Source organism: Astyanax mexicanus, chromosome 10 (assembly GCF_023375975.1).
Source record: "Astyanax mexicanus isolate ESR-SI-001 chromosome 10, AstMex3_surface, whole genome shotgun sequence".
NCBI classification, from domain to species: Eukaryota; Metazoa; Chordata; class Actinopteri; order Characiformes; family Acestrorhamphidae; genus Astyanax; species Astyanax mexicanus.
In genome coordinates this window covers 53,984,349-54,002,456 of record NC_064417.1, presented here as the reverse complement: position 1 = coordinate 54,002,456, position 18,108 = coordinate 53,984,349, and the positions used below count along the sequence as shown (strand labels likewise).

At 34.7% G+C, this 18,108-nt stretch overlaps 2 protein-coding genes and 1 long non-coding RNA gene across 4 annotated transcripts in view; 2 read left to right on the top strand and 1 right to left on the bottom strand.

Moving 5' to 3' along the window:
* The window catches only part of tmem129 (transmembrane protein 129, E3 ubiquitin protein ligase), a 203,309-nt gene that overhangs the window by 75,477 nt on the left and 109,724 nt on the right, over positions 1-18,108 (top strand). The window lies entirely within an intron of this gene.
* Positions 308-18,108, top strand: part of LOC125804745 (uncharacterized) — a 54,939-nt gene continuing 37,138 nt past the window's right edge. The window contains exon 1 of the long non-coding RNA XR_007440918.1: positions 308-516. This is a non-coding gene — a long non-coding RNA (uncharacterized LOC125804745). The remainder of the gene's footprint in view (positions 517-18,108) is intronic.
* Positions 841-17,270, bottom strand: hspa9 (heat shock protein 9). The gene is made up of 17 exons (XM_007236476.4): positions 17,004-17,270; positions 12,881-12,939; positions 12,695-12,782; positions 11,851-12,032; positions 11,614-11,738; positions 11,422-11,495; positions 10,013-10,119; positions 9,740-9,902; positions 8,737-8,829; positions 8,300-8,509; positions 5,523-5,750; positions 4,594-4,698; positions 4,316-4,433; positions 4,079-4,173; positions 2,725-2,817; positions 2,501-2,641; positions 841-1,384 (listed from the first exon to the last, which is right to left on the bottom strand). The coding sequence occupies exons 1-17, from the start codon at positions 17,076-17,078 to the stop codon at positions 1,307-1,309; spliced, it is 2,034 nt and encodes a 677-aa protein (XP_007236538.3). The 5' UTR covers positions 17,079-17,270; the 3' UTR covers positions 841-1,306.

The following is an 18,108-nucleotide window of genomic DNA, read 5'->3' as shown; positions in this document are numbered from 1 at the left end:
AAACATCCTGCTATGTTGCTCACTCAGTACAAACTGTCATCTATGTATATGCAATATACATCTCTGTAAAAAATGAAGAGATCACTTCAGTTTCTGAATCAGTTTCTCTGATTTTGCTATTTATAGGTTTATGTTTGAGTAAAATGAACATTGTTGTTTTATTCTATAAACTACAGACAACATTTCTCCCAAATTACAAATAAAAATATTCTCATTTAGAGCATTTATTTACAGAAAATGATTTCAGCTTTCAGACCTCAAATAATGCAAAGAAAACAAGTTCATATTCATAAAGTTTTAAGAGTTCAGAAATAATCAATACTTGGTGGAATAATCCTGGTTTTTAATCACAGTTTTTTTTCATGCATCTTGGCATCATGTTCTCCTCCACCAGTCTTACACACTGCTTTTGGATAACTTTATGCTGCTTTACTCCTGGTGCAAAAATTCAAGCAGTTCAGTTTGGTGGTTTGATGGTTTGTGATCATCCATCTTCCTCTTGATTATATTCCAGAGGTTTTTAATTTGGTAAAATAAAAATAAAAAAACATAAAGAGCTATCTTATTTTTGTTTTAGAGCTGTATATCATTTATGTGTTTATAGGTATGCAAGTAGATATTTATGTTTTCTATTTTTGAGGTGTTAATATATTGTGTGTTAAGCTTCTTAAAACTGTATATAGTATTTGGCTTTGGGAGTGAACACAAACATAGTGATCAGATAAACATGTTGACTGAATTTACACAAACTGAACTGAGATTTACCACTGAAAATCATTTGTAATGAAGGATTTTGATCAATCCTGGTCCAGTAAATATATAGTCATAAAGTTTAGGACATTATCAGCACAGGGACACTTTAATCCATCATCCTAAACATTCAACCATCAGCACAGATAAAAATTGCAGAATAAACAGACAAATAAGTACAGTTCTGTTCTTTACACAATGCTCAAACACACTCATACCTCCTTAAACATAGACAGACAGTATATTATGAGTTCCATAACTTTATGATTTTAATACAAAGCTTCTCTAAGTGGAAAAACAGACCAAAATTCAATGACTAAATCACATTATATAATAATTAACATCAGAAAAAAAAAGAATCTTTCATATAGATGATAAGACAAATAAGGTTTAGAGGGAGAGGAAGGAGGGGGAGGGGCAGCAATATAGTGAACACTAATGAACTTTATATATTTGATACTGCAAAAACACAGTATGAGAATATGAGTGCGAATTTCTGCTCAAGACAGTTTATAATCCCAAGCTCATCAGCCGACGGACTGATAGTGAAGAAGCTCTACTGCTGTCCTTCCTTCTTCTCTCCGGTTTCTGATCCGCTCGAACTGCTGCTGCTGCTGTCTCTTTCTGATGCCATCTGTTAAAATAATAAACAAAGAAATTAGTGCTGTTAGTGTTAAAGTAAAGTAAACAATACCACACTACACTACTATTTCTTATAGTCTCCCTCAATTAACACAAATATAATTCCAACTTACAAATCTTATATTCATTATTATTTTAAACATCTATAAAACGCTTAAGTCTTAAGAAAAAGAATAAGTCTGAAAAATTGCAATTTATCACAGAATACGGTTGTGATTAATCAGATTTTTTTTAATCAACTGACACTACTGAAAAAATACAGATTAATGTAGACTAATTGGTTAATTGGTGACTGGTTCTGTCAGTGGTTCTCAAACTGTGGTACAGGTAGCATGGGTGGTACTCGAAGCATCCCATGGAGGTACACTACTAACTAGATGACCCCACAACAACATTAACTTGCACTGAAACACTGAAGAACTGAAATCTATAATGTAAGATTCCACCCGTAATTTTCTATCATTACATTAGTTATTATTTAGTTTTTAGTCTGTATTAGAAGCTGTATATAATCTACACTTCAGTCCTTCACTCTCAGAACTACAGTTTTATCATTATTAACATTATAAACGTTTGATTGGTCCTACAGTAAAACCCTGTGGAACACCACAAGATCTGCTCTATCAACCAACAGTTCACCATCAGTTCACTACAGTTTCTGCACTACAGTTAATTACAGATAAATAAGCTAGTGAACACTGTAGTTCACTGATCGACTCTCTCGTTGTTTATTTTCCTCTGTTTAAATCCTGATTCTGAATCAATAATCAATCAAACTACTTATAAACCATAATACTAACTTACTAAACCTTTTACTAATTTCCTAAAAACATGATGTTGGATTTACATTATCACAATTTCCTAATTTAAAAGCAGAAACATATGAAATCATTAGCTTTTTTAAACCCATTTAACCCAGTGAAAATGTTTACCGTAAATTTTCTATTTCTGTAACTTCTTTTAACTATTCACAGCAAAAAAGCTTGACCAGTGCTGCCCGAACCTTCTCATGCCACATAATAATCCTCATTCTATTAACAACCTTCCAGTTTAAGAGTATACAGTAATACTGTACAAACAAACCAGATATTTCTAAAAACGTATTTACCTTCTTGTAGGCCACCTCGAAGAGCTTTAGAGACGCCTGCTGCAGGTTTGTGGCGGCCTGTTTGATGTTCTCGCCGGTCTCCGTCTCCTTCCGCGACAGCAGGTCTCGTACTTTAGTGATTTCTTCTTTCAGTTTGTTGCACTGCAGAGAAATCAGATTATTTATTTATCTGTGCAAAATGAGATTTATATAGCAGTTAATATGTGATTATACACACTGTTTACCTCATCTGCAGGAAGCTGATCCTTGAACTCCTCCATTTTTGACTCTGTATCGTGAACAATACCCTCAGCCATGTTTACAGCCTCAACCCGGTCCTATGGAAGACAATTTAAAGGTAGTTATAGGTGGTTAGTTAATTAATTAATTGTTTGCTTAATACATTTAAACAACATTCATGAACGTTTCTTCTACATATGTAGTAAACATTTTATAATATATCATAATATTGCAGCTGTTTCAATTAAATTAACTGCACAAATGAAACAAGCACTACAACACAAGAATCTGAAGGTAACATTATGTAACATTAAGCTAAATATGTTTTTAGCAAGATGTATGCATTGGTTTTTATATTTTTTATGAAATCTGCCATAAACTACTGCTAGAACTAGGATTCTGTGAAATGCATTTATGCCCATCTGAAATACTGAATTTGTACAAGTTTCACAACACCGAATGACAATCAAAATGGGACTGGTAGGCCAAAGAAGGCCTCTACTGCTGACGGCAGAAAAACCCTTAGTTCTTTATCCTGTATAACCATTCTCTTATTTTCAACACTCATATTATATTTGCATTTAGCCACACCCAACACCAACATGAACTACAGGGTTAGATAGCGTGCATTCGAAACATACAACTAAAATTAGAGGCATTATTAAGCAGTATCCAAGTAGACGAGTTGGCACAAACCTAAGCGCAACAAAATGCGCCCCAACAAACTACAAGAGTATCTTGTCTATTCTGATTGGTCAGAGCTGTCTGGTGTGGGAGCAAGAAAGTAATAAATGATCTGTTTACCCGACCAGGAATGCTGAAAATTTGCCACTGCATAGTAATTATTTAGGTAATAAAATCAGGTTAAACTGCACCTGAAAAACCGTCCAGCTTAAACCTAAGGAGTACATTTTATAGTCTTATGATGAAAGAGGGATCATGGCACCACAAACAGTCCGAATGCCAGACAAACTCTGAAGAGGTTCTAAAACCATTTTCTCTAGCGGGTCTCAGTACTGTTGTTTTGGTCTGAATTAGAGTTTGATTACTGATTTTACACCTGCTCAAACGAACCGCACCAAAGAGGACAAACCAAACAAAGTAAGATTTAACAATAACTAAAAAAAATAGTGCTCCTGAGGAAACACTTTAAAGCCCTCTCCAGACAGGGGTTCATCTGTGTAAAATATTACACACTTCTACTACGTAATAAAACTCCTGCATCCGGACTGCAATTGAAAAGATAGAAATTAAGAGATGTTTGAAACCTTAAAAGTTTATGGATCTGTGGGAACCCTGTTATTTTAATCTGCATTTTTTAGTGCATTCTCAATAACATTCGAAAATCAGCTCGGATACCTTTCTCCTCCTGTCCTCCTCAGCGTACTTCTCTGCATTCTTGATCATGTTCTCAATATCGTCCTTACTGAGACCGCCGGAAGACTGGATAACAACTGCAGAAAGACGAGAGAAAGAATTGATAAAGGTGTAAATTTATATACCGCAATAAAACCTGTTCTGTTCTCTCTCATTTTGGGCTCATTTAAAAATTAAACTCTAAATAAAACACAGAAACCTCTGAAATAGTATTCTTACTCTGCTGTTCACGTCCAGTGCCCTTGTCTTTAGCTGAAACATGAACGATTCCATTGGCATCGATATCAAAGGTGACTTCGATCTGTGGGACGCCACGGGGAGCTGGAGGGATCCCAACCTATAAACACAAAACAGTAAATTCTATGTTCCTGCTGGAGTGTAGGTGTGATGGAACACAGTATAAACAAATATGGTGTTGGAATGGTATATGTTCATACGATTATAGCTGGAAACACAGAGAAATATCCTGTAATTCATGCTATTAATCAAATGCTTACCAGAGTAAACTGTCCAAGAATTTTGTTATCGGCCGCCATCTCTCGCTCACCCTGACAAACTTTAATTTCAACCTGAGTCTGACCATCAGCAGCTGTGGAGAACACCTACAAAACAAAGCAAATTGTAAGACTGAGTGTCACAATGGTTCCACAGCAATAAATAAATATTACTTATATAGATTTTACAAAATAAAGTTAAAGTTATTCACTAATCAAGTGTGGTGGTGGTGGGGGGGGGGGGGGGATAATATACACACAGTATGGGTGTGACAAGAAATCACATTTTAACAATATATACAATACATAATAATGTATATATTTATATATAGTTTTTCATTTCAAATTTAAAATATATATTTGAAACTCACAAAATATAAAAAATTTACCTGTAGTTTTGCGTTTTTGTAAATATTTGTTGATTAATTTTCACAGAAAAATTTATGTATGATTTATCATAAATACAGAACAGAATCTAAAAACTTCAGCCAGTTTTTCCATAAACCAAGCAACTTCTCTTCTATTTGACCTCACGAGTCTCTTCAGACCTGACAACTATTGTCACAATCCCCCCCAGGGAGGGTTCTGTATTCAACTGGCAACCTTTAACTGAATCTTCTACGTCATTCTGCAGTTTATCGATCAGTTTGCTATCGCTTAAACAAAAATGTGGGGGAGGGAAAAATGAAGCTCGAGCAGACCAACGCTGCTGTTTGCTGCCAAAATGACCAAACATTTGTTTTGGTTACCAGTGAATAAGTCTTGTGAGACACACATTTAACACCTGATGAGAAATATAAAGTGTTGTTTTTATCTTGTGATATTTCGTCACACCCCTAATATATGATAGTAAAGTATGTTTAAAATAATGAATCTCCAATGAGTCTCCAATTTTCTTTATTTATTACTGTGTTTTGGATGTTTTGGTCTACCTGGCCCTTCTTGGTGGGAATGGTTGTATTCCTGTTGATGAGTTTGGTGAAGACGCCTCCCAGCGTCTCGATACCCAGAGACAGAGGCGTGACGTCCAGCAGCAGCACGTCCGTCACATCACCGGCCAGAACTCCTCCCTGGATCGCTGCACCAATAGCCACAGCCTCGTCTGGGTTTACGGATTTACTCGGAGCGCGGCCAAACAGATCCTGCACCGTCTGCTGAACCTAAAACACAGGAATAAAATACACGATGTGAATCTCTACTGCTGACAATCAGCAGCAACCAGCCAAATCAGGGCATATAATTTTTCATATGAAGTAACGCCACAAATACTCCACAAAGCTAACTTAACACAATGAGCATGTCAGCAAGCAAACTGACTTAAGAGGATTATAATAACTGAACAAACTAAACAAAGGCTAAGCAAGCCTAATTTTGCTGAACTGTGTGTAACTTGTCACATAAATGTCTATTAAACATTAATATAAGTATAACATGTTATGTAATTAGGGGCAAGCGATACATGGCATTATTTTTCAGGGTATTTTTGGCGATAACAATATTCTTTGTGATATGACAAAACTTTTTTATTTTAATTTTTTTCCAACAACACACTATTGTAACAAAGCTACATTTTTGTTTGTTTGGGCCATATCAGCAACATGTTGGCTATTTTATGGCATCGACAATGTTCATAACTTGAGCATCACAGACTTAAATCACTGTCTTCATATGAAGGACATATGAAGCACATGAAGGAAAATTAAGTATTTCAGCTGGTGGAATCCTTTAAATTACATTTTACTAGGCATATATATTATTGCTATCGATATGACATGGCCCTAACTTAGATTTTCTTAATTCCAAAAATGCACTCCATATATGCAGGACTGAAGTGAAATAAATAATACTGGGCAGTAGGGCTGAACGATTTTGGAAAATAATCTAATTGCAATTTTTTAGCTATAAATTGCGATTGCGATTTAAAATGCGATTTTTTTTTTGTCTTCAAGTATTTTTCAACAACAGAAGCAATAAATCAATCTGTTTAATAATAAACAATGTCAGATTTATTTAAAGCACAGATAACAATAAAGCAAAAAATCTATGCTTTTCCTTTTCACCATTTTTTTTTTATTAGGAAAAACAATAGATATACAAAAATTAACTTACTGCTCTCTAGCTAGTAACATCATGAAAAATTAAAGTGCAAAAAAAATAGAGAATCTGCTTTAACCAACTCGCTATTTTCTGTATTTGAAGATGCAGCGCTGGTCTTTGGCATTTTAGCCTTGCAAATACCACACAAGGCTTGTTTTTTTAAATGCTGAAAAAGGTTTGTAGTGTTACCTCGCGTCGTAGCAACAGTAGCAAGGCACGTTTAGCACAGTACCTGACGTTGAGCAGCATCTTTTTTAAAGCCAAAGTAAATTCTACACAACTGATGTGTTCCTTCGAGCCTGAAGCCATTGTGCAACAAGGGCGTGTTCACACCTGTAGTTCGTTTCTAATGAGTTTGTTTACTTGGAGCGTTTTCTCGCTCTGTTCCGTCTAAAATGCGCATCAATAAACCACACGAGCAGCCTGTGTCCTCTGATTGGTCAGAGCTGTCTGACACGGGAGTACATTAAATATAAATATACGAAAAAAGTAAATACAGCGAGAAGATTTTGTGTTCCAGCGCAAATATCTGTGCTTTAACACTGAACGCTGAAACGCTGCACTTTCAAACACAGTGTTTCTGCATGCAGCGCAGATTTATACATAATAAACAGAGTCACGCGGCTGTGAGCTATGAATGCAGCGCAGATTTATACATAATAAACAGAGCAGTGAATGCAGCGCATGCATGGACACAGTGTTGATGTTCACAGCTGTGGTAATTAGCGTTATCTGGCTAATATATTAGTTTAAACTGTGCTTGCTTTATCAGCAATTTAGCTCAAATAAATGGCTTATATTTAATAGCTGGATCCGATCGAGACCGGATCACGTTCTCACCACAAGCGAACCGCTCCAGAGTTCGTTTGGTACTGGACCGAGACCACCTCCTCTAGCTGGTCTCGGTCCGGTTCTTTTGATCCGCACCCGAGTGCGATTACTGTTTTTACACCTGCTCAATCGAACCGCACTAAAGTTACAAACGGACCAGAGTTCATTTTAACCGGACCAAATAGTGCTGGTGTGAAAACGCCCTAAAGTGCGCTGTGTTGGCTTCACTTCTCCACCTCCCTGCCTTCTGCTCGGGTATGCTCCGCTCGTCCTCGGCTTGGCTCGCTCCCAAGTCACGTGACCAGTCAAATCGCAGCCAGTGCGGTTAGAGAATCACGTTTTAAAATATCGCGAGATTATCACAAATGCAATTAATCGTTCAGCCCTACTGGGCAGATATAATCTGTCCCTAATATTTATGTAATTTAATGGGAAATGAGAACACAGTCTTAATTTTACTTTTCCTAAAAACAACAAGAGTTGTACCCTGACGGCCATATGGTTATAAAATAATATCAAGATGTTTCAGGCTATTTTTGCAATAATTTTATTTAAACATTTTGGAGATATTGTTTAACAACACTATGGTCAAATTAACATTAACTGTTGTTTATTAACATTTATTAGAACAACTGACACTTCCTCATCATAGGGTTGGGCATCAGGTTGGGCTTTATCAGACAATTTAATCTCTAATACATGTAGTCCTAAATATCTATATAAACGTGCATTTAAACAACAGCAAACATACTTATAACGTCCAGGTATCCTCTGATCTTACCTTCGGCATGCGGGTCATTCCTCCCACCAGCAGCACCTCTCCAATATCACTCTTGGAAACCTCAGCGTCCTGCATGGCTTTCTGACAGGGCGCCACTGTCCTGCGGATCAGGTCCGACACAATGCCCTCGAACTGGGCCCGGGTCAGCTTCATGTTCAAGTGTTTGGGACCAGAGCTGTCCATGGTCAGGTAAGGCAGGTTGATGTCGGTCTGTGAGAAAAGAGCTCATCAGTTTTATTATACTGTGAAACCTTATACTGATCTAACACAAAATCTAATAATTCAATTTAATTTAATTTAATCTGAAAAATGCACAAAAATCATGGTAACTTGCAAATCCAAACAATTTAAATTAAATCAGGGATTTATTTGCCTATTAATTACAAACAAACATATAAACAAAAAGAACTGCAGAATTAAACCAGGTAATAACGTACCTGCAGAGAGGAGGAAAGTTCACACTTGGCCTTCTCCGCTGCCTCTCGTACCCTCTGCAGTGCCATGTTATCTTTGGTGAGATCCACACCGGACTAAAACAAAACAGATAGGGGATTTTTAATAAATGGATATTTGGCGTGTTTTTTTAATACTCCAATCCGATGCTGCTATAGCAAAAGTACCTTATGCACTCGTACTCTGGATTTCATATTGCTGCTACTTCCCTACTCTCTTATTTATGTGTATTTATCTTATATACTTCATATTTTATTCTTATTTTGTTTTATCTTAACTGTGAGATTACAATTTCATCCACCTCTTGTACAACATGTGATGTAAAGAACAAAATCTCATAGAATCCTTGAATGTGTGTTTTGTTCAAAATTTTCTACAACGCAGCATAACGGTATTGATATCGTTGGCAACTTTTTTTTTTTTTTTTAAATAGTACATTAAATCCAAAAGAAAAATATATATTTTTGGTAACCAATAATGTATTGTAACCTGGTAGCAGGTGTGATTAAAAAAAACATATATATTAATTTCTCATATCTTGAAAATACTGTCAAGATTACGGCTGGGACATTAATTTGATTTGATTAATTAAATTTGATTAACTGTTTTAATGCGATTCTCTAAATGTCATAATGGACACTGTACATCTTTACATTTTACGTGGCAGTAACACATTTTACACTTTTCCTTAAAAAATGTATAGTATAAAAAAAAGGTACATTAAAAATACATACATTTAATCTAAAGGAAACAACTGTTTTAGCATCACTTAAATTGTGCTGTTTATTTACAAATAAAAAAAATGAAGTGACATGACTAAAAATCTAAATTGAAAATGAGAAGCAGATACATTTTTTTTACAATATCACCCAGCCCTATCAAAAATATACCAATACTAACAATATATTACCCAGCGATATGCTAAAGCACTATTTACAGCTAATTATCAATTAAAATGCTGATGCAAATAAAGAATCCTATACAAACCTCTCTTTTAAACTCCTTCACTATATGTTGCAGTAAGTGCTGATCAAAATCCTCTCCTCCCAGGAATGTGTCTCCATTAGTAGATTTCACCTCAAACACTCCCTTCTGTATCTCCAGCACGGAGATATCAAACGTACCGCCGCCCAGATCATAAACCGCAATCCTGCAACAGGATTAAAGTTATGTAGATTAATTACACATTATTAACCTCACAAACAAAAACAGTGTACTCAATAACCTGATATTAAATATTTATATCTAACAAACACTCACACTTTGTCCTGAGTCTTATCGAGTCCGTACGCCAGAGCGGCTGCCGTCGGCTCGTTGATGACTCTGAGGACGTTCAGGCCGGAGATCTGACCAGCATCTTTAGTAGCCTGAGAACAAAACAGCCTGATTACATAAAATGTACTGGTTCCAAAAGCTCGCCATTTAGTTATGATTACAATTAAAAGACACTGCTGTATTTCCTCAAAAAATCAGGCCTAGCATTCAGAAGAATGTCTAAATAACCAAGTTAAGTTAGTTATGAAAATGTTGGATAAAAGTTTCCATATGTCACAATATTTGTATCTTGTGAGCTACAGTCCTGATATGTTTTTTAATAAGAATAAAGCTTATTTGTTGGGAGCTTTATCACATCTAGCATGTTCTCCACATGTTCTCTTACTTAACAAGAGGCTGACACAGGCATCATAAAATCCTCAGCAAAATACCAAATAATTCTGTAAAATCTGGTCAACAGTTTGGAAAACGCAGGACTGTTTGATTTTTCTCTTGATATCATACTTGTCTTGTATTTTGTAGGGGTGTCACGATTCTTTAAATCCTCCATATTCGATTTTATTTTAGGGTCACGATTCGATTCGATTCTGCCAGTTTTAGATTAGTCAATGGTCAGTCACTGGTTTGATTCATCAAATTTACAATATCTTATTTCAAAAGGTGGGCTTGATATAAGTGATGCAAAGTGATACAAGTGATCTGTAATACACCACATTAGGCACTAATGGTCAAAATTAAATAATTTAATTAACATATATATGTAATGCCATCTAGAATAAAATATCGAAATTGTGACACCCTTAGTATTTTGCCTTATTTTATTTTTTTACATTCATATAGTATGCTAACCTCCATCTGATAATGGTGTGGCGATTGAAGATTTTCAATTTGTTCTGATACAAATTAATCTCTGTAAAAGTCATTTAACATAATTACAAGAATGTATAGTTTACAGCCAAGGTGCTAACATTTACATTGTGTAATACATTTATCATGAACACCACAATATAAATCACATTCAAAGTTGCCATGATTTGTCCATGTTAATAAAAGTCAACTCTTACTGTAAAATATTAATCATTTAGTTTCCTTAAACTTTTTGTAATGTGTCTAAAGGACACATTAAATTGCATGGTCCATCATTGACTGGCCAGAAAGAAATTTCTTGTCTGGTAATTATATAACACTGATTAACATGTAATTAGAGTTGGACAATAATCCACTATAAATATTTCTGTATACATAATATACAGCATATGTCACTGATGTTTGCTACAAGCCACATAAGTTTCATTTTAATATAGAAAATTATGACTGAAATTGAAAAATCATTGTAATAAATGTATATAAAATCAGCGTCGATTAACATTTTTATTTATTAATTTAATTTTTACCTGTCTCTGGGAGTCATTAAAATAGGCAGGTACAGTCACAACTGCATTCTTCACATTATGGCCCAGGTAGCTCTCTGAAACACAACAGTACCAGCAACAGTTAACACCACACAGAACACATCTATATAAATATACACTGTTTATTATATCCACTTTAGACTGGAAATAACTGGCTAAATATTTTACACCTACCTGCAGTTTCCTTCATCTTCATCAGGACAAAGGCACCGACCTGGCTGGGGGAGTACAGCTTTCCGTGGGCTTCTATCCAAGCATCCCCGTTAGACGCCCGCACGATCTTAAATGGAACATTTTTCCTGTAAATGCAAATTATCACAGAGTTACAGCACAATAACTTACAACCACTCATATCAAATATTTATATACAATATTAAAAGTAGTATAAAAAGATTAAAATGAAAAACGTACAAATCCTTCTGGACTTCTGCGTCTTCAAAGCGCCGTCCAATCAGACGCTTGGTGGCGTAAAGTGTGTTTTTGGGGTTGGTGACTGCTTGTCTTTTTGCTGGCATGCCCACCAATCTCTCTCCATCAGCAGTAAAGGCCACCACTGACGGGGTTGTGCGTGCACCCTCTGCGTTTTCAAGGACCTGAAGAAGGTAAAAATAATATTTAATCACACTGCCTTATCTACAGTTACCCAACAGATAATAAAATACTTGCTATACATAATTATTTGTTACTTTCACCTTTTTTGCTTTTGTCATTTTGTTTCATTTTGATTGATATTAATAAGCTATTGAATTTATTTATATTAGGCCTGTTATGATAATTACATTATCAACTTATTGTAAAATCAATGAAAACGACGCCTATTATTTAAATTGTAATATCATCCCTTGTGTTTATCTGTATGTTTATTCACTTAAAAAATAATTTAGTGTTTTAGCCAGTCACACAATGACCAATGTTTCAACAAAGAGAAAAATTTATTGATTTGTTATGTTATTATATCATCAATATATGTCTGTGTCAAGTAATTGTCTTAAAATGACAGTAACATCATTTATCGCTATAATATCTTGGACAATATATTGTCTGCACAAAAATGGTCATCATTAAAGGAGTATTTTATATTATTGGCGTTTATTGTTGGCCGTGTCAGAAATCTCAATAATGAAGCATCTTAGGCATGTCAGAAGTTCATGTCAAGTAAAAAAAATAAATACTGTTATCATACCCTTCACTGTTCCACTAAACAAATAATGATTATAATAAATGTTGAAAAATAAGAACTAGTGAGGAAGCTGACCTTTGCTTGTTTCCCATCCATAACTGCTACACAGGAGTTCGTGGTCCCTAGGTCAATGCCAATCACAGCTCCTTTGATTGCTTCTGAACTGTAAACATTTAACATCACACAGTTAAGAGTATAATACATTTTTAAAAATGGAAATTTTATATTTTATGATGTTTTCAAATGACTCTTTTTACTCACGCATATTCTCGTCTGGCGGCCGCCCGGAGGGGATGTTCGAGCAGTCCATTCCAGCAAGCCTGTAAAAAAAACAACATTTAGCCTCAACAACAAGCACTTTTCAATAAACAAAGTAAAGAAATGCAGCAAACTTACTACAGCACGCTGCAGCATGTTACGCCCAGCATGTTATGTCTAAAAACATTCAAGGATTCAAGGAGATTTTGTCATTCGCATCACATGTGGTACATGAGGTGGAACGAAATTGTGATCTCACGATCCAGTTTTACACCCAAAGAGCTGTTATTAATAGATATATAGATAAAAAAAAGAATACAATAAAAGAAATAGAATATACAAAATAGATAGATAAATATCCCAAGAATAAAAAAAATAAATAGAGAGTAGAAAGGTTCAGCAACATGAAGTCCAGAGTGCAAGTGTGCTATAGCAGCATGATAATGTGAATTAGAGCAGTGGAGATAAAGAGCATAACTTTGATAAAAGTAATTGAACGTTAAAATTACACCGAACTGTCCCACACTAAAAAAAGTAATCTGAGCACTAACATTTCTAATCTGTACACAACTATTATGAATGTGATATCTGCATTTTCATTCTGGCTTTATTATGAGACATTCTGAGAATTTCAGAGTGCTTCTACTTGTGCTACGTCTAAACCAATTTAATCCATGTACTGTATGGTAAGTTGTTCACCAGTACAACTCAAATTACAGATCTGTCATAAGAATGTCTCAATTTAGACATCAGCTATATTAGATTCACTAATGACAACCGCTATAGTTAATGTGACATATAATTACATTATTACAATTAAATGTTATAAGGGGTGTACAGATATAGGAATTTTGGGTCAGATGCCAATATACACATTTATAATGGACAGAGAGACTACATCCCCCTGTATAACTTTATAAACAAACATTACATTTATTTACCCTGACATTTTAGCTTTTAACTAACTGTCTCCAAACATAATTAAATGGCAAATCTAGGTATAACTAAACAATATAATTTCAATATCATTGTGTATCTTTAAAAGCATGTTATTCTGGCAATTTTTCGGCCTGTCAGAAATACATTAATAAATAAGTTAGAAAACAAAAAAGATGTCCCACATTTAGCTAAATCACCTTAAATGAGTATTTAACACTGAACTGTGTCAAGATATCACAGAGCCAGTAATTTACTTACCTAAAAACTTACAAACTTGTCATATAGCTAACTAAACTACAAAACCCTGGAATTCATACATTTATCCAACGATTAGTTTATCCATGCCGCTAAACATTTAAGTTATATATTAATTCTGCAGTTTATGTATTTATGTCCTGTAACTTGTATAGTGTAAGTACAAGTAAGTGTATTGTACAATTTGTAAATACTATATTATTTACTAATCTTTCACTGTTTTACTAAGACAGATCACCTAAGATAATTTGTTAAGTGTTTTTCACCCACCTGTACATCTGTATTAATATGATGACAGTAAGTTATACACAGTATTTACAGATTTAATAGTTTTGCATTTTAAAACTCAGTCAATAGTTTACTGAGGTAAAAACATATTAAAGTACAAATAGCCAACTATATACCAGTGTTATATAAATTTTAACTATATAATAATGTAATAAATGTGTAAAAATACGCCAGCTAAAACGCATGCTAAATACTGACTGAGGTAAACTAACCTGAAGAAACTGCGTAGATTAGCCTCCACGCTTAGCGCTTAGCATGCTATGCTAGCAAAAACTGATGCTTACGTTAGCCAAACCACCTACCGCTGTGTGTAGCGGCTAAGCTAAGGAGCTAACTGAATGAAATCTTCTCAAACACGCAAAAATATACCCTGTAACCGGATTTTAGTGATTATAACTTAGGAATGTAGTATAATTAGTTAGCTAGCTAGCTAAACTCTTATCGCAGAGATTAGCTAGCACAGCTAGCCTGCAACATTTCTCGCTGTTGCATCATTACAGCTAAACGGACATTAACAGTGATTAGCTAGCTAGCGTTAACTTAGCTAGCATGCTAAGCTAGTTAGCTAACATAGCTAACATAACCCCGGTCGCCGGCCGGCAGAGAAATACACAGACATATACAGAAATCTCAGCGTTTAAGAGCTTAAACTCTTATTTAACTCAAGATCAAACTAAGATATAAGGAGAAGGTAAACATCAACTATTACCTACTAACCCCTAAGATAAAAATATATATTAAAATACCCATTAAATATATATCATCAATGGATAGTAACCTAGTTAGCTAAATACTGAAAAAGTAATCAGAATACACTATCACTATAAATAACTTAAAGAACATTATTCCCATTATAAGTGTTTGACCTTCTGTCTAGTTATTTAATAAAAAAAAATAAAATGAATCTATGCATTTATAACCTTGACATTTGTCATGTTTGACACATCAGGAATTTATTTATAATCAGTCTATTTCTCAGTCGATTCAGAGCAAAGACTGTTTAACACCTTATAACACATCAATCTGCCCACCAACTTCTAACCTAATCACATAGCGAACTAACTAAACTAAAATACTCTGGGATTCACTTATTTATCCAACCCCTACAAGCTTGAAGTAAGATTATATATGTATTCATTCTGTAGTTTATGTATTTGTACCCTGTACATGTAAGTAGTTTTCAAGAGCGTATGTATAGTGCAAGTTGTGACTATTCTTATTGTATACTACTTTATGCTGTACTTTTTTCTTCTCTTTCACTGTTTTACTAAGAACTAGCACCTAAGCTGATTAAGTGTTTTACTCACCTGTACATCTGTGTTAATGTGATGAGACAGTATACACAGTATTTACAGATTTAATAGTTTCTTATGTTCTGTGCTTTGAATAAATACTAGCCAATTAACTAACTAGCAACAGGAAATTATCTTACTTTTAGTAATTATTTAGTAATTGTAATGTGTGTTAACTAGATTCAGCTTTAGCCAAAGTTCAGAATGATGTGGAAGGAGGAAAATGATTAGCCCAAAAGAGCCCATTGGTGACCCATGTATGTTCACACATTTGAAGTTGGCATCAGTATTCAGAAATGGGTCTTGGATTTTATGGGTTATTGCAGAGATTAATGTACATCAAGAATGTATTTATTATTATATACTTATAACTTAAAACTCCTAAGCTTGTCACACTGGGATTCAGACTTTATTCAATGTCTAAACACCTAAAGTAATTTAGCTATGCAAACATGTATTTGTATACTCAAAACTTATTAAACGTTTATGCAAGTTGTGTCTAATTTGAATGTATAATTTGTAAATACTAACTACATTAGCTGTATATTCCCTACTGTGTTTTACTAAGAACTTTTCTCTTTTCTCACAGATATCACATATACATTATAAGAACACATATTACAGATCTGATCTAATCACTTTAATCACTCCATCAACATCTGATCGTCTGAGCTCTGTCTGATGAAGCTGATGAAGTTAACATAGCTAGTTTAACTTCAAATTAACATTAAAATGACAAGTTAAATAAGTAAGATGTTACTAATTAGAGAGTTATCTAGTATTCATCCAAAGTACAGACATTAAAAAAACATTATCTTAGCTAAGGTAGAGATTACTGTAACTAACCATACATTTCTCCTTCTTGCATCATACATAAAATAAAACTGTCCATAGCTGAGCTAGGTTAGGTTATTTAGCAGTGATTAGCTTATTTACCGGTGCTTTACCCAGTTAAAACAAAGCTACAGGCACAGAAAAACAGAAATTAGACTAACTGTGAGTTAAACTGATCTCTCCAGATTTGAGTAAAATAATGAATTGTTAATAATTGGCTTTATATCTATTATTCATCCAAATCACAGACTGTAAGAAACCATTAACTTTGTTAGTGTAAAGATTACTGTAACTAATCTTACATGTCTCCTTGTTACATCATACATAAAATAAAACTGTCCATAGCTGAGCTAGGTTAGGTTAGTTAGCAGCGATTAGCTAAGTTGCCGTTGTTTTACTCTGTTAAAGCAAAGCTACAGAAACGGAAACACAGAAATCAGACTAAACTCTGTATTGATCAAATTTCTACAGATTTAAAGCAGATAAATGAATAAACAGCAGAAAACAGAGTGACTGACCTTCTTCACCAGAGGAGCTACAGAGCTGGAGGATCCGGAGACCATCCTGCACACTGTTCTTCCAGCATTCAGCATTTTTAATCTCTAATAAATCTCTCAGAAATATGAATATTTATAATTATAGCGACAGGATCAGTGGGGCTCAGTCCCGGCTGGTTCTTCTGCTGTAGAGCTGCTGCTGCTGGAGCTGCTGGAGGTTCTGATCTTCTGCTGGATCTTCTAGAACTCTCTCTCTCTCTGTACTGAACCACATGGGCCGCTGACACCATCTGCAGCACTGCTCGGACCCCTGCAGCAGAGGCGCCCACAGCGCGCCTGACTACAATCACTGTCTATATAAAATACAAACAAACAAAATAAAAATACATTTCAACTACATTTCAAACAGCAAAACATCAAAATGTATTATTTATACTAATGTAAATCCCCGTCTCTATAAAAAATAACTATTAATAGGAAACCCAGCCTAGTTAAAGCTGTCAGTAATCAGGCAGATTGTGAGACAGTCCCGCAGCACTGCACATTTAAAGGTCGTTGAATAACGTGGGGCTTTTACAGTGTGAGAAAATTAGAAAAGGTCAAACACTGAAACAGAGACAATCAGGACCCCACTGTACTCTACTTTACTACTTTAATACTACTATTATTATTATCATTATTATTGATAAGAGAAAAAAAACATATAGTACATCATATGCTAGGGGGTTATATATAAAGTACCAGTCAAAAGTTTGGATAATGTTCATGTTTTTTTTTTTTTTTTTTAATGAATGGTGAAGTCATCCAGACATAGGGAATCATATAGTAACTTAAAAGTGTTAAACAAACCAAAATACTCTGTGAAACAGTAACTTTGAGGCTTGTTACTCTGATGAACTTATTCTGTACAACAGAGGAAACTCTCACTCTTTCATCCTTTCCTGGGGCACTCCTGATGAGTGCCAGTTTCATCTTCATAAAAGTTTTGATGGTCTTGGCGGTGAATGCACTTTAGGATACTTTCAAACGTCTTGAAATTCTATTTTTTGCATTGACTGACCTTCATTTCTTTTTAAAGTAATTTAGTCTTTACTTTAGTTCTTGTCATAATCTGGATTAGAACATT